General features: G+C 30.4%; 1 protein-coding gene across 1 annotated transcript; it reads left to right on the forward strand.

Moving 5' to 3' along the window:
- The first annotated feature begins 394 nt into the window (after nt 1–394).
- LOC115716823 (glycine-rich protein 2-like) lies at nt 395–1,620 on the forward strand. The gene has a single exon (XM_030645731.2). The coding sequence runs from the start codon at nt 608–610 to the stop codon at nt 1,211–1,213; it is 606 nt and encodes a 201-aa protein (XP_030501591.2). The 5' UTR covers nt 395–607; the 3' UTR covers nt 1,214–1,620.
- The last annotated feature ends 17,003 nt before the right edge of the window (nt 1,621–18,623 follow it).

The raw sequence follows: 18,623 nt of genomic DNA on the forward strand, positions 1-18,623 counted from the left end.
TTAAATTTAATAATCTCAATAGTTTAACAAACATTTTTAACGATTTTCAAAATTTAAAAAATATAATTTAGTACATATCAAAATCGTTGGTAAAATTTTTAATTGAACTTTTAATGTAGAATATTAGGCTAACCAATCAAAAAAGACAATACACAATTCATTATTATAGGGTGGAGTGGAGGTGGGTAAAATGGGAAAGAGAAGAGAATTGATAGGAGTGCAGTTGACCGTTGACTGACCGTCCCTGTCAGTTAAAAGTTTCACTGCTTTGTTTTGGGTTTCCAAAGCAAAATAATGAAATACCCATTTTACCCTCAAATTTCTTCTAATACTCCTCAACCGACCCCACTTCTCTTAATAATAATATATTAACTCCTCCAGAAACGGAAAACAGAAGAACAAATCTCATTTTCTCTTTCTTTACTTAATTTATAACTTTAAATAAAATATTCTTAATTTGCATGTATTCCGCTCTCTCATAAAACCCATGAGTCAGTAGAGAGAGAAAGGGAAGAATTTAGAGAGAGAAGGAGAAAGAGAAAAATAGAGAGAGAGAACTGAGTAGGCTAGGTTTAGGGTTTTGAGGGTTTGGAGACCAGAGAACACAATGGGCAGCGAAAGATTGAACGGAACGGTCAAGTGGTTCAGTGATCAGAAGGGTTATGGCTTCATTACCCCTTCTGATGGCAGCGAGGACTTGTTCGTTCACCAATCTGCCATCCGATCCGACGGTTTCCGAAGCCTCGCTGACGGAGAAACCGTAGAGTTTCAGATCGAGACGGAAAATAATCGTACCAAGGCAGTCGATGTCACTGGCCCTAACGAGGGACCTGTTCAGGGAACGCGCGGTGGTGGTGGTGGTTCTGGAGGCGGTGGAAGAGGAGGATCTCGCGGTGGTTATGGCGGAGGTGGTGGATATGGTGGAGGTGGAGGTTACGGTGGTGGTGGTGGTTATGGTGGAGGTGGTAGAGGAGGCAGAGGCGGTGGTGATGGAGGATATGGAGGCGGAAGTGGAGGAGGCGGTGGCGGTTGTTTTAAGTGTGGTGAAAGTGGTCACATGGCGAGAGATTGCTTCCAGGGTGGATCAAGTGGCGGTGGCGGTGGAGGTAGGTACGGTGGTGGCGGCGGTGGTAGCGGAGGAGGTGGTGGAAACTGCTTCAACTGTGGTGGGACTGGACATTTTGCAAGGGAGTGCCCTAACAACCCTCGTTGAGTGGAAAATTTTCCTCCAAAAAGGAAGAAAAATGCTTATTGCTTAGCATTTGGGAGCTTTTTTTTTGGTTATTTATTTTTAAATTTTAAATATCCTGGTTTGGTTGACTCTTTTGTTGTTAGGGTTAGGGTGTTTGGAACAATGGTTTTTCTCCTTTTTTTGTGTTTGGTTTTAATAGGGGAGTTTAATTTATGATCTAATCTTTTCTTTGTGGGAATTATTGTTGGTATTTTCTTTGTTATTGTTTTGTTATCCAAACTAGTAGTAAGTAATGTATGTCTTGGGTTTTCTTATGGACAACACCGTATATGTTCACTGAGCTACCTACTTTACCCTTTTTTTGCTCTATTTTCAAGTGTGTATATATACACATTATTAATATATGCCGGTGTTTATTTATAAGTCAACTAATCTTTTTTCTTCTGCTTTACATATTTTAATGCGATATTGAAAGTTACTACTGTTGTTTATTTTGATTGTGATTTGTTTGTATATGAAATTCTCGTTGAAACAACAATGAGATAGATAGGTTAAAACTAAAAGTGAATGGTGTGTTTTTAAGTGAAGAAGGAAAAACAAACACATAAATATAAGAGAATTCTATAATAATCTATGAAAATGGATTATTTGTGTTCAATTGTGTGGCGCTCTGTTTGTGAGTTTCGTATGAAGTTGGGGTTCTTGTTTTGTTCTGTACCGTGTGGTTTTGGGCAGATCCTTCATGTTTTGGGGTTCATCTTATCTCAAATTTACCCAATGTTTGGTACTAGTGAAGGAAAAGAAAATTAGAAGGAAGGAGATTGTTTGGTTTATATATATAAGGAAGGAAAGAAAATTGGTATATTGAAACTATATTATCTCTGAAATTACTAATAGGCTATCCATTTCGTACCCTTTTAATACATTATCGAACTATCTGATAAATATAATTCTTTTTGTAAGAGATTTAAATATAAATTGTGAATTAATGAACTACAGAAACTAAAATAAATTAATATTTCAAAAACAAATAAATTAAAAATACAATAATATAGATATGTTCAATTGAAGCCCTCCATAGCAACACACCAGCATCGTCATCGTCCTCATCACACAGACCCCTTCCCTTGCAAATTCAACAAAACTCTTTTTGGAATTACATTAACATGTCAGAGCTTTTATCTTACTGTGTTGTTGTTGTTAATGTTTTTCTTATGAAGCAACAAATGCATAAGATCTTTTTACAGGTTTATAAATTGTTTAAGGAACCTCAGTTTCTCTAATCTATTTGTAAAATACATCATCAATTTTTTTTTTCTATTTTTCATCACAGTTTTATATCATATCAAAAATTACCTTATTTAACATATATCATTCAATATCACAACCAACTACTTTACTTTGGATGAAAGTAGCTGAATGTAGTTCTATCTCAAAATCAATTGACAATAAGAGAAGGAATTCATTTATCTTATATATGACAATTTATTTTCACACATTAACTATATGAGACTAACTCTAATAACTTTAGAAAAAGAAAGCATGGGTCAAAGGATGAGGAAGATGCAACCCTCAAATATATTATCCGCGTTCAACTAAACTTAATTAGTTTTTTATTTTATTTTATTTATAAAAATTAATTTCAAGTTTCATTTCATTATTTCGTAAATATCTAAATAATATAATAGTCAGAATTATAAAATAGATAATTTAGAATTATTAAAAATTTAATATACTTAGAAATTAGAATGTGTTTGAAAGTAAATATGTAATTATTAGATGGTGTAATTACTAAGGTAGTAATTACACACTACATTAAACTACGTTTCGATATGAGATGTTAATTTTTATAAGGGCATGAGAATTGGAGAGTATAATTAAAAACCCTCAATTCCTCTAATTACACGGTTGCAGAGTACTTTCATAATCAAATAAACATATTAAATATTGTAATTATCTTAGATTAGTTACAAATGTAATTACATTGTAATTTTTCAAAGACGCTCTTAAAATACTAAAGTGTGTAATTTTTACAAGCAAAAGGTACTAATTAATTATTATTTGAAATAGGAAGTATGAAATTTGTATTGTACGAAATAGCCATTTCTCTTTATTATAATTAGGGAAATTTAAAAAACATGCATAAAATACCTTAATATTTTATGCCTAAACTAATACTTTTCAACATTGAAAACATATGACCACTTTTTCAAAACTCCAAAAATACCTCTCTCAAAAACCCAACCCCTTTCTCTCTCCTTCCCTCAAACTCTCTCTATCCCCTTCGCCCGAACCCACATTGCACAACCCCCCACACAACCCACTCTGACTGACCACTCCGAGCGAGACCCACACCCACCATTCCGGCCCTCATCACCGCCCTTCGCCCGAACCCACATCGCACAACCCCCCACACAACCCACTCCGACTGACCACTCCGACCGAGACCCACACCCACCATTCCGACCCTCATCACTGTTGGAAATTATTTTACCAGGATCTTAGATCTACTTACAAGTATGTTGATTAACATCCTAAATATGAACTTTCTAAAACGATAAATTAAACACATATAAAGTTTAAGAAACCTTACATTGGGTGCAGCGGAATAATATGACTCCTTCCGTTCAGATATCTAGCCCTTGATTCCTTTCTGTAGCAGAGCATTATCAATATCTGAACCTGGATCTCTTTCTCTGAATCTTTGATGCTGAAACTCCTTTTGCTGAATGTCTTTCTTCACGATCTTCCTCACTATGATTGAGGTATCACTTGCTGTGTGTGGGCACTACTCATACACTAAGAAATTTCGAAATTTCAAGAGGGAAGAGAAAGAAGAAGTGGCAGCTAAAGATAGGGAGAGAGAAAGGCTCAGGTTTTTCTCTGAAGGAAAAATAGAAAATTTTAGTGTAAATTTCCTGAAGCCTTCACTATCTATTTATAGCATTCCACTAGGGTTAGATTTGAATTATATGGCATTAAAATAATGAAAAAATCAGTTTAAATTTCCTACAAAAGTGGCTGGCCCTACACTTAGTGGATTGGGCCTTGCTTTTTGCAATTTTGCAATTTTAACACCTTTTGTATCTGATTTTCTCAAAAATACCAATTTCCTAATTCAACCATTTAAATGCCAATTCTAACTATTTAATAACTATAAATAATTATTAAATAATATTGTCATTTATCATATTTATTAATTGAACCATACAAAGTATCATAATTAACAAATATGCCCCTATAAACTCTTTCTTTACAATTTTGCCCTTACTTAGTGAAAAATTCACAAATAGACATAGTCTAATTTGAGAATTATAATTGATTAATCAAAACCAATTACATGAGTCTTACAAGCAATATTATCTCAACTAGTGGGGGGACCATGGGTCTATATAACCGAGCTTCCAATAAGTAGATCAAGAATTTAGCACTAAAATTCACTAACTTATTAATTCTTCGTTGAATCCACGCATAGAACTTAGAATTGCACTCTCAGTATATAGAATGCTCTATATGTTCCACCATATAGACACATCATTAGTTATCCATTGTTATAATCCTAATGTGATCAATGATCCTCTATATGAATGATCTACACTGTAAAGGGATTAGATTACCGTTACACCCTACAATGTATTTATTCCTTAAAACAACTTGACCCCGTATAAATGATATTTCGGCTTATGTGAAATGAGTACTCCACCATTTATGTTCGTTTGGTCAAGCTCGAAGGAGATCATCCTTTGCTTACTATTCGCCGAGATAGAAGCTATAGATTCCATGTTTATGATAGCGCTCCCACTCAATTGCACTACCGTGTTCCCAAAATGTACGTATCACCCTGACCTAAAAGTAGGCTTAACTAACAAATCAAAGAACACGAATAGCCTTTCAAGATTGAGCCTAATCATAACCGGATTAAGAACACTTGATCTAGGATCAACTAGACGATATTGACTTGAATAGATATTACGGTAAGTTTAATAAATCTAAGTCAAAGTTCAATATCGGTCCCTTCCGATGCATACTCCATGCATCCAACCTGAGCTTTACTTTAACCAATGCTCTGGAAAGAACATAGCACTTCTCCAAATGCAAGTAAACTCTGTTGTAGATTATCATATCAGTAAAACCCTATGTCTGATAAATCTAGGAAACTTTATTCACATAGTCATGTTTACTTTCCAATGTGTTGACGGCACAATAAACAGGATCAAGTATGTGAAAAGGGTTTCAGATGAATTTATACATTATGTACATATAATCATGAAATAAATCATGTGAACCATGCAACATTAAATGTTATTTACGATCTATATTAATAAGTAAATCTGATTATATTGAAATGAGTTTTATTTAGGGCATAAAACCCAACAAACTCCCACTTGCACTAATATAAAACAAAAAGTGCGTTTCAAATAATCTAAACACCTTGATATACAAATCAAGTGTAGTAGTAGTAAACTCCTCGTAATAGGATCTGAAAGGTTGAATTAACCACAACCTTTTCTCCACTATTACTCTTCCTTAATCACAAAATCATTGATAATGTGAAATTCCTCTCTATATGTTTACTCTCTTGGGATACTGGATTCTATATCTTTGGCAACTACTTTTGGTTAATCAGGAAATTAACACTAGTAGTTTAAGGCAATTTGGAATGGTGCCAAAGATGTATAGAACTTTCCTTAGACTGAATAAGTACCTTTCCTGCACTTTAACATTCGCCTCTCTCTGGTAGACCTAGAGACTTCGGATAGGTTTTTACACTTCTCCAAAATCACTATTCCACCCCCGCAGTAACCACCATCTTATCAGAAATATTTACTAGCACATAGGCAAATTTCGAAATCTGATATGGTGTAGTCTAAGAGTTTTAAACACACCCTTATAGACTAACATATAGTTCCTCTTCTTTATCTTAGGATTTACTTGATTGTCTTCCAATGTTCTTCTCCTGGATTAATCGATACCTACTCATTACTCCCACTCAACAGTGTCCGGTCTAAGGCATACAAAAGCATATCTAAGACCTCTCACTTGTTGATGTAAGAAATTCTTTCATGGCTTTATCTTTTACGGAATAGTTGAGACTTTTCCTTAGATAAATAAAATCTATACCTAAGAAGTTGTGAAGCTTCTATAGATTGCCATTAGAAAGAAAATGCTTCAGCATCTTACTAAAGTAAGTTGCTTGCATTAGAGTAAGTAATTACCAGGTATACCACAAGCCATAGATTTAGATAAACTCAAACATATAATACTAGGAACAGGAAGTTTGTTAAGTCTATTGAATGGACTTATAAACAAAAATTTCCTTTTATGTCCTTGTAATAGAAAACTTTAGGTTATTCCATGTGAATGGATTAAACCATAGTTCTATTGGCTTTCTTCTTAGTTTCTTATCTTGACAATCCATTACTTGTTTAAACTCACAATGGATTTTAATCACTTGTGTCTCCCAAGTCATAAGAAGGTGAGGTCCTAGAAACTCTCCCACTACGACAAGGTACTGTGAATTATGTCGAAGAAAACTAAATGGTATTGATATCTTCGGTTGTGACAAGACAACGAGAGGCAGTGGGATCATCATATGTTATATAAGATGATAGAACACTTTTGGAATCAAGAATAAATATCTCCTTTATTTGCTACTTGTGTTTCAGACTTAGTCATTTCCTTAGAAAAGTAGTATTTGTTTGAACAAACACTTTCTTATCTATTGACAATGGGATGGTCCACCCCTAATCACTTAGAAAAGCTAACAAACCATGGTTAACGAGTTCTAGCCTTTCTTAAGATTTTGATTAGGTCATCCATGAATCTAGTAATGATTTACATTAAGTATACAACCATTACATCATTCGAAATTGTATTACCATAGAAGGACTTAGGCAACGACTAGTAACTAATCATCAATATGCAAATCGAAATTTACGGGAGGTAAGTCAAAAATCAATTTAATGATCTTTGAATGCATATCTACTAACTATTTCTCCACCCCTATCAGTTCGCAAGATCTTTAACCACTTACCTTAATGGTTTTAACCATTGCTAGAAATTAATGAAATTTTTCAAACATTTCAAATTTCTTTGCTAAAAGGTATAATCTAGAGTTATCGTCTTAAGAATACAACGAAAAACTCATATCCACCCCCGAATGTACATCCATGCGAATGAGATGAACTACTTTCGGTGGATATAGGCATATTATCTCTTTGCAGATTGATCATGTCAAATTCACTATGAACAAGATACAAATGCCATAGATTAAAAAATGTGGTAGTGTCTTTTGATGACATAGGTTTAGTTACATCAAAGAGTTCTTAGAATAGTGCAAGTGGATCCCGGTCACGAATCACCTAACTCATATTCCATACGGTTTGAATCCATTAATAAAAGATGGATATTAAACACTTGAGAAAGTGTAACCGTATTGTATCCGGAATTAGAAATATAAGAAAATTTGTTTGGATTCTAAAATTAAAGTCAAAGACTTAAATTCAACCAAATATAATGAGTAATTCTTTCTTGGACCACCACTACTAATACAAACTCTAAGTCGGATTTGCCCATACAAGTAGGAGATTTCTAGGATTGAGGATTTATATCAATTGGGAATAGAATTTCGGGATTATAATCATAAGCGTCATTTAATTTCTTAAGAGAAAATATAATGACATGAAATGATTTATAGACCATTCATCCAATGATATGTTTTGAAGCTAATTCGAAATGAATAAGCTAAGAGGAATTAGGATAATTTCGTTTAAAATAAGAATCCAACGATGCTTCGATTAGCGAAAGACAAAGTAATCTTATTTATGTAATCTTCTTGTTTCATATTGTAAAAATACTAGTCTAAGGTGTCATCAATTGATGAACAGTTAGATGTCGCATATACAATACTTATCTTTCGAGATCTTACACTATTATGTATGTCTAATGGTGAAAATCCACTAGGGATTTATCTCATTAGATAAACAAACATATTAGACCAACAATGAAGATTCGAAATTAAACTACAACTTAATAACAGAAAATAACACGGTTCAATATAAATTCATACACAATTCAGAAATTATAAACATATAGCAAGTAGGAATGACTAGTGAAAATACTAAAACATACAATCCTTAATAATTTCCAAGGTTTTCAACAAACTGATACAGTGTCCCAGTAGGCGAGAGTCAAAGCATCATTTATTGAATAGAGTTGTCAGCTCATCTAAAATAGAAACCATTCTAGCAACCTTTTATTCGATCAAAATAAGAATCCAACGTTGTCCCGTAGGCGAGAGTCAAGGTTATTCTTATTTTATGAGCTTCCACCATTGTTTCATGTTTCATAAGTTTATCTCTAAGTAGTCACCGTAGGGAGAGTCTAATAGAGACGAAAACTTACAAAACACTTATCAAATGAAATCTTACGGTGTTAAATGCGTTCAACGAATAACCATCCATAGGGGGACGAAGTCTAGCGTCTCGAGGTTATATTGAAAACATTTAACTTTTGTAAGACCAACAATGGAGATCGAATATCTTAATAATAATCAAGCTCATTATTTAAAGTGAGTTGTATTTTCTTTGATTCTCTTTATTTATTCTATTTATTTTAAATATATATTTATTTAATTAAAATTTCCAATTTAGAATGAAAAATTCCAAATATAAATTTTAATTTAATATTTATAAATTTTACTTAGATGGATATGAAAATAACATGAATTATTTCCATCTTAGTAATAATTTCCAATAAATATTTAGAAAAATATTCAATTTAAGTTGTTACAAAATTAATTTAAATTAATTTACAACTCAAATTTAATTTTCTATAAATATATATTGCATTTCGAAAAATTAAAGTATATAAGAATACAATTTTCGAAAAATGCATATTAAAATAAAAAATAAATCCTGGAAAAATTATTCTAATTTAATGTTGGCCCAAAATTAATTAATAAAATTAATTTACAACAAAAAATATAATTTTCCTATTTAATTAAATATATAAGAAAAATTTCAAATATTTAAGTATGATGATGAAAATCAACTTAAATATTAATTTTCTATTTAATTAAATACACTAGAAAAATACTTCAAGCAAAAATATCATCTATCTAGATTTTCCTTTGACTAATTAATTCAATTTCTAATAATATACTTTAATTCAATTTATTTTAAATTAATCAATAAATGAAAAAATCATTGATTTAAGTTGATCCAAGAATTAATTAAAATAATTAATTTAGAACTTAATCTATTTTTCAAGATAAAATTCGAAATTCTAGCATTTAAGAAATGCAATTTCGAAAATTGATTAATAAAATAAAGAAAAAATATATTTTGAAAATTATTTAAATTTAGTTGAAAAATTAAATTTCAACTAAAAATAATTTTCTATTTAATTAAATGTCATGAAAAAGAAATATTTAAGTATGATGATAAAAATCAACTTAGATATTTAATTTTCAAATTAATTAAATGTATTAAATTCAAGAAATAAATAATTAAGTGTAGAGAAGGCTTAATTATTAATTTCTAATTTAATACTAGGAAAAAATATACTTAAAATAAATTGTACCAAAATTAATTATATAAATAATTAATTTCACAATTTATAATATTTTCCTATTTTAATATTAGAAATAATAAGTAGTCTAGAAATAACTATCTAGAAAATATCTTATTTGACTAAGTATCTTTTCCACAAAATTTGAAAAAATATCTAATTTAAGTTGTACTAGAAAAAAATCTAGAACTTAAATATTTTCAAATTTAAATTTAATTAAATATCAAAAATTAAGTTGTAACCACTTAATTTGAAAATATTCCATTTTAAGTTAATATTTGAAAAGATATTAACTTAAAAAATATCTAAAGAATCTTAATAACCAATGCCTAAAATTCCTCAACTTAATTTTGAAATTTGAAATTCAAAAGATATTCAGATTTAAGTTGGTTAGTTGTAGATAACTAAATATCAACTTAAATAAGAATATTTAATGAATAATTTAAATTAAGTTCCAGAAAGAATCTAGATGATTATAATTCTATATTTAATTAAATACAAGAAAACACATATAGTTTAGCTTAGAATAAAAAATTCTTTAAACTATATTTTTCTTAAATTAATTTCAAAATAAATGAAATTAATTATGTTGCTAATCAATTTTATTAGGTTAAACTAGTTTAATTAACCTAGTACAGTCATTCAAATCGAGCAAATGGGCCTTCACAATTGGGGTGGTTTGTGTGAGGGGGTCTTGGGTTCGGTATGTCGTACCCACTTCTATGGCTCCCAACTCTCACACAAGGCCCAAAAGAGAGGAATTTAACCTTAATAAGAACAATCGTTATTCATTGAATAAGCCCAATAACTAAATGGGCCTAAATAAATTCTATCGAAGAACTATGATAATTTATTTTAGCAACAACAACCTATATGTATCTATAATCAAATTAAACACATAGGCTCACACGGGCACACTTTGGATGGGTCCTATCATGTTCTTAGGTCATACACGGATGAAAGAAGATTGTAAAATTTACCTGTTACAAATTATTAACTTGACCAAGGGAGCCATCAGATCATTAGATCTGGCAAAAAGTAACCATGGCTATTTGCAATCAAGTAATAATAGGTTTTGAAAACTTACAAACAAGCTAAAACACATACTCGCAACGGGGTTAGGTTTGGATAGTTGGAAGTAGGATTTATTTAATTTTAAATAAATAATTTCGAATAAATAAATAATTAAATTAAAAAAAATATTCGAAAAATAATTTAAAAAAAAATTAATTTCGGAATTTAAAATTAAATTTCGAAAAAAAAAAATTAAAATTAAACCTACTTTTTATCTTATATCTATTTAAAATTACATGATTATAAATATCTATTTTAAATTTAAATAAGGTCAAAATATCTTAAAAAGATTTAAAAAAAAATCTTAAAAGATAAGATATTTTTAAATATCTTAAAAGATAAGATATTTTAAAATATCTTAAAAGATTTTATAAATATCTTAAAAGATATTTTTAAAATATCTTAAATATCTTAAAAGATATTATAAATATCTTAAAAAATCTGACGCTTAAATTTAAAAAAATATAATCAAATTTAAAAATAAGATAGATTTTTAAGCAAAAAGATAAATACTAATTCTATTCGAATTCAAATTACACTAATATCTTGAATTAATTTAAAAAAAAAATTAAATTAATTCAAAATGATAATTAGAATTGAATTAGGAATAGTAATAGTATATATACAAAACCATACAAAAAATTGGAAGTTAATTCCATGAAAAAGTATGAAAAATTGAAGAAAAAGGAAAAAATCCGAAACTGTACGGACAGTTCTCATGATCGCGAAACTATCAAAGACAAATTTCCGATTTTGTCAAATCTTCAAAAAATCATAACTAATTCAAATAAAATCCAAATTGAGTTCTGTAAAAGGCTAACTTGCTTAATTTTTTCCATACTATCCAATAAAAATAATTCCAGAATCGAAATCACAATAATTTTTTACGAAAATTTCACAAACATCAATCAATCATCAAATAACACTCAATACAACATGATACCATCCAAAGAACATACAAACAATCGTTTTAAAGTCCAAATTACATGTAAGTAAATCAATTACCATGGCTCTGAGGCCAGTTGTTGGAAATTATTTTACCAGGATCTTAGATCTACTTACAAGTATGTTGATTAACATCCTAAATATGAACTTTCTAAAACGATAAATTAAACACATATAAAGTTTAAGAAACCTTACATTGGGTGCAGCGGAATAATATGACTCCTTCCGTTCAGATATCTAGCCCTTGATTCCTTTCTGTAGCAGAGCATTATCAATATCCGAACCCGGATCTCTTCTCTGCGAATCTTTGATGCCGAAACTCCTTTTCTTTGAATGTCTTTCTTCACGATCTTCCTCACTATGATTGAGGTATCACTTGCTGTGTGTGGGCACTACTCATACACTAAGAAATTTCGAAATTTCAAGAGGGAAGAGAAAGAAGAAGTGGCAGCTAAAGATAGGGAGAGAGAAAGGCTCAGGTTTTTCTCTGAAGGAAAAATAGAAAATTTTAGTGTAAATTTCCTGAAGCCTTCACTATCTATTTATAGCATTCCACTAGGGTTAGATTTGAATTATATGGCATTAAAATAATGAAAAAATCAGTTTAAATTTCCTACAAAAGTGGCTGGCCCTACACTTAGTGGATTGGGCCTTGCTTTTTGCAATTTTGCAATTTTAACACCTTTTGTATCTGATTTTCTCAAAAATACCAATTTCCTAATTCAACCATTTAAATGCCAATTCTAACTATTTAATAACTATAAATAATTATTAAATAATATTGTCATTTATCATATTTATTAATTGAACCATACAAAGTATCATAATTAACAAATATGCCCCTATAAACTCTTTCTTTACAATTTTGCCCTTACTTAGTGAAAAATTCACAAATAGACATAGTCTAATTTGAGAATTATAATTGATTAATCAAAACCAATTACATGAGTCTTACAAGCAATATTATCTCAACTAGTGGGGGGACCATGGGTCTATATAACCGAGCTTCCAATAAGTAGATCAAGAATTTAGCACTAAAATTCACTAACTTATTAATTCTTCGTTGAATCCACGCATAGAACTTAGAATTGCACTCTCAGTATATAGAATGCTCTATATGTTCCACCATATAGACACATCATTAGTTATCCATTGTTATAATCCTAATGTGATCAATGATCCTCTATATGAATGATCTACACTGTAAAGGGATTAGATTACCGTTACACCCTACAATGTATTTATTCCTTAAAACACTTGACCCCGTATAAATGATATTTCAGCTTATGTGAAATGAGTACTCCACCATTTATGTTCGTTTGGTCAAGCTCGAAGGAGATCATCCTTTGCTTACTATTCGCCAGATAGAAGCTATAGATTCCATGTTTATGATAGCGCTCCCACTCAATTGCACTACCGTGTTCCCAAAATGTACGTATCACCCTGACCTAAAAGTAGGCTTAACTAACAAATCAAAGAACACGAATAGCCTTTCAAGATTGAGCCTAATCATAACAGGATTAAGAACACTTGATCTAGGATCAACTAGACGATATTGACTTGAATAGATATTACGGTAAGTTTAATAAATCTAAGTCAAAGTTCAATATCAGTCCCTTCCGATGCATACTCCATGCATCCAACCTGAGCTTTACTTTAACCAATGCTCTGGAAAGAACATAGCACTTCTCCAAATGCAAGTAAACTCTGTTGTAGATTATCATATCAGTAAAACCCTATGTCTGATAAATCTAGGAAACTTTATTCACATAGTCATGTTTACTTTCCAATGTGTTGACGGCACAATAAACAGGATCAAGTATGTGAAAAGGGTTTCAGATGAATTTATACATTATGTACATATAATCATGAAATAAATCATGTGAACCATGCAACATTAAATGTTATTTCTGATCTATATTAATAAGTAAATCTGATTATATTGAAATGAGTTTTATTTAGGGCATAAAACCCAACAATCACCGCATCATGGAGGAGACCCACTTCGACATGGAGGAGACCCGAACGGTGCCCAACAATGTCCAAGGTTCAGATCTACGATTTGGGAAAATCACAGTTTGGGGAAGACGATGTCTCGATGGGGTTCGATGGGGTCTGATGCATGTGCAAAAAAGATCTGTTTTTGGGTCCGACGGGTCCGATGCATGTGTTGGAAAAACTTTTGGGTCTGACAGGTGTGATGGGGACCCTAATTGGGGTCCGATGCATGTGTTGTGTAAATTTTTTTTTTGGTCCGATGGGTATGAAGAATGAGGGAAGAAGAGAGGGGATATGGGATATAATGTAAATGTGGGTATTTTAGGGATATTATAAAATATGTCATATCCCATAAATATTACATATTATGTATTTAGGGGAAAAATATTATGTATTTATAAGCATAAAAAGTAAAATTTCCCTATAATTATTCTTTGTAAATATAATTAAAAGGATGAATCATTTATTTCATATGGTTGTGCATGTTTTGAATCCACACAAGCCTAAATAAGTGCCCAAAAACGACTATAAAGTATAAAACGACAATAATTTCAAAAAACCTATGAAAATGGTATTATACGAGAAAAATGTCAGAAAATGACGGCATTGTACTAAACGACAATTATTGAAGAAAACGACAGTAGAATAATCGGACAATTTTTTTTTTGAATCAAAGATGAAATTTATTCAAAAACACTCAGAAAGATACAATATTCTTTAGAGCGCTAGGAGCATCATGCTCGCTAAACTCACAATCTGACAAATAACAAGACCCTCTAGCAACACAATGAGTAGCCTTATTAGCAGATCGTTTAACAAAAGTTAAAGAAACATTAGAAAAAGAAGAAAGCATCTCACGACAATCCCGAGCTAATAATCCAAACTGAGAAGGCATAAGAATAGCACTATTAATAGCTTCAACCACCACCAAAGCATCAGTTTCAATTACAACATTAGTCCACTGTTTTTTCTTTATCCAACTCAAGGCTTCTTTGATCTCAATTATTTCAGCAATTTCCGCCTTGACTAAGCCAAAACGACTTACAGACAAGGCCGCAATCAAACATCCATTGGAATCACGTGCCACATAACCAGCACCAAACTTGTTTTCAGCTTCAAAAATAGCTCCGTCAACATTCACCTTAACCGTATTGAACACAGGTTTCCTCCAACGCTCACATGCATTGTTAATATCATTAACTAACAACGCACCACCTTTTTGAGATTGAGCATTCTTCCATTGGTCAATGACAACTCTAGCTGACCGAACCACCTCCATAGCCGAACAAGATTTATTATGCCACGAAAACTTCCATCTCGCATGGTTTTCAACATTCACACCAGCTGAAGACATATCTTGCAACAGTTTATAAGCACTTTTCACGGTGTAAAACCCCGATGATTCACAACTCCAATACCAATCATCCTTCACAGCTGTAGCACTAAGCTGAATAGAAACAATAAGATTTTTATCTCTAGCTTCAAACATATCCTCCACCAATTCTAAGTCCCAAGCCAAAACTCCCATCCGAAACAGACTAGAAACCCTTTGATTGACCAACCCAAGATTAACCGAAGTAACATATGGGTTATCCAAGTCTGGCAACCACGGGTCTTGGAGAATACTAACATCGGACAATAGTTTCTAGTAAACGACAATGAATTAAAACGACGAAAGTTCTGGAAAAGTGACCATTTTAATAATGGACATAATTAATATTCATGTTAATCTTTGAGACATATAGAGTAATTTATGTTATAAATACTTAATTTAAAAAAAATACTTAAATTAAATTTAAAGTTGTAAATAAATATTTAAATTTAATTTTTACTGTAATAATATTTATAATTCTGGAATATACTTGACGGTTAAGTATTAAGTAAACTATCACATGATAATATTTAAGTTGAAATAAACTACTCTTTTTTATTACATATTAATCAAATATTACTTAAAAAATTTCAATTGATAAATATTTTTTTTATAATCAAAGTATCAAATATAACTTTACGTAACTTATTAAAATTAGAGTTCTTAATGCACATAATGAGGATATAACTTATAAAAATTGAGTATAAATTAAAGAGTAGTAAAATAAAGATAAAAATTAAAATAGAATATAAAAAGTAGATACCGTGTAATTTGAATTTATTTATTTTTTTAAAAAAAATTAGTTTAAATATACTAATAAGAAAATAACAAGTAGATAATCACTTAACATTTAAATACCAGATACTTACAAAATTCTAAAAATATAACTTAAGTATTATTATCGCTAAAAATTAAATTTAAATTTTTATTTACAACTAAAAATTAAATTTAAATATTTATACAATAAATTATTTCATAATGTATAAATACTGCTTGTTTCTTCCATATATATATATATATTAATTATACCAGTATATAGAATTAGAATATGAACATGGGCATCCTCCACTCCACCGATCTGAATTGATCCACCATTAAAGCCTAAAGGCATATATAAAAAAGGTAAGCGCACATTGCATGAATATTATTGTGCATGCCAAACACATGAAAACGACGTCGTAATCGTAAGTCTTGTCTTGACACACAAAAAATAAAAAATCCAACTATGATCTCACGTGCAAATAGTTCTACTAACAGGCTAAGCAGTTGATTCGGGGGACTAGGGGATCGTGTGTGTGGTCTCCCACATGCTGCAATACTCTTCCATCTCTCTTATATTTTGTATGAGACACTTATTAAATAGATCATTGTTATTGGGCACTAATAGTACTTAACATTTTTTAAATGAGAAATGCTAAAGAGCACCGGTAGTACCTAGCACCCTCTTATGTATCAATATTGCTATTGGTCTAACTAAGTATCTGGTCTCATATAATTTAATATAATAATTTTTAGGGAGTATTGCTAGCCAATCGCAACACATGTCGAAAAGGTACTAGACACCACTAGTGCCTAATAGCAATGCTCTTTCTGAACATATATTGGCTAGTGATACTTTCTAAAAGTTGTTACATTCAATTATATAGAACTCGATAACCAATAGCGATATTGACACGTAGATAGTACTAAGCACTACTAGTATTTTTTTTTTAGCATTTCTCAATTATATAAAGAAATACTAAAAAGCACTAGTGGTACCGAACACCCTACTATGTATCAATATCTTTATTGGTCTAAATAAGTATCGAGTCTTATATAATTTAATGTAATAATTTTTTAAAAACATCGCTAGCTGATCACAAAGTAACATATTTAAAGATACTAAACACTATTAATACTTAATAACAATATTCTTAAACTTATATGTAAGTGGCCCCCAAAATAATAAAAAATAATAATAAAAGGGATTTATTTATAGATATTTATTTATAGTTATATGAGGTGTTAGTTCTGGTTGGTAAGTTGATATTTATTATAGTATCTATATCTATATATTATATATATCAAGTATCTGTAATTTATTTGTGGATAGATTAGATATGTATTTCATATCATACATTGTAAAATTGAAAAAGTCAATCAATTAAAATAGATGGAGTAAGATTGAGAGTAATATTATACATAAACAAAAGATAAAGTAAAGGAAATTGTTCGTGGTCCAAGCAAAAGAAGCTTTGGATTGTTCTTACTTCTTCCACCTTTTCCTTTCCTTATTTTCATGGCCAAACTACAAAAAACATATATTTTTATATATATTTTATACACATATATGTATGTAGTTGTATTTATAAGATATAGACTTTTGAGCGTTGACATTAATACTATATAAATTTTAGTATTTTATTAAACCCAGTCTTATAATTTCATCATCATGTGATGTGTGGAGACAAATGAATAATTCTCTTCAATAAATATGCAAATCTCAAATCTTGTTCTTCTAGTTGTTAATCATGGTCACTAGTTCTTTGTATAGCACCACTAAAAGTATGCTATCATAATTATTAGTGCAGTTTAATATTAATTTTATATAATTTAATACAATAATTTTTATGTTATTAATATTTTTAATTAATTGTAAAGTATCACGTTATGATAGTGTTAGATATTATTGGCTTAATACTTTTAGTAAATAAATAAAAGTAGGCTAATTAGTAATTTTTCCCTCCGAATTTTGACATGTACTAAATCGTGCTCTCTGAACTTTTTTGGCCGTTAGAAATTCCCCTGAACTATTGAGATTGTTAAATTTAAAGACTTTTGTCTAATTTCATTCAATTTTATTGTTTCAGTGATTGTTTATGTACTAAACCATGCTCCCCAGATTTTGATATCTACCAAATCATACCCCTCAAACTTTGATATGTACTAAATCATGCCCCTTGAACATTCATCCATGTTAGAATTTTTTTTACTAAAATTAGACAAAAGTCCTTAAATTTAACAATTTTAATAGTTCGGGGGGAATTTTTAACGGCCCAAAAAGTTCAAGGGGCACAATTTAGTACATGTCAAAGTTTGGGGGAAAAAACTACTAATTATCCATAAAAGTATTATTATTATTAGACATCAGTAGTATCTATTATCATCTAAATATAGCGTTTTATAATATATTAAATTATATGAAATTCGATACTTAATTATAAAGAAATGTTAAAAGGCACCAGTAGTGCCTAACACCTTTCTACGTGTCAACATCGCTATTAGTCCAACTAAATATCTGGTCTCATATAGTATAATATAATAACTTTTAAAGAATATCGCTAGCTAATCATAAAATAACATATTTTAAAAATACTAGACACCACTAATACCCAACGACAATGCTCTTACTTATACTAGACACTAAGGTTTCTCTATAAACAATTATTCTGGCACATTCAATATGGAATGGGGGTGTATTTATATATTTAT

Source organism: Cannabis sativa, chromosome 5 (genome assembly GCF_029168945.1).
Source record: "Cannabis sativa cultivar Pink pepper isolate KNU-18-1 chromosome 5, ASM2916894v1, whole genome shotgun sequence".
NCBI classification, from domain to species: Eukaryota; Viridiplantae; Streptophyta; class Magnoliopsida; order Rosales; family Cannabaceae; genus Cannabis; species Cannabis sativa.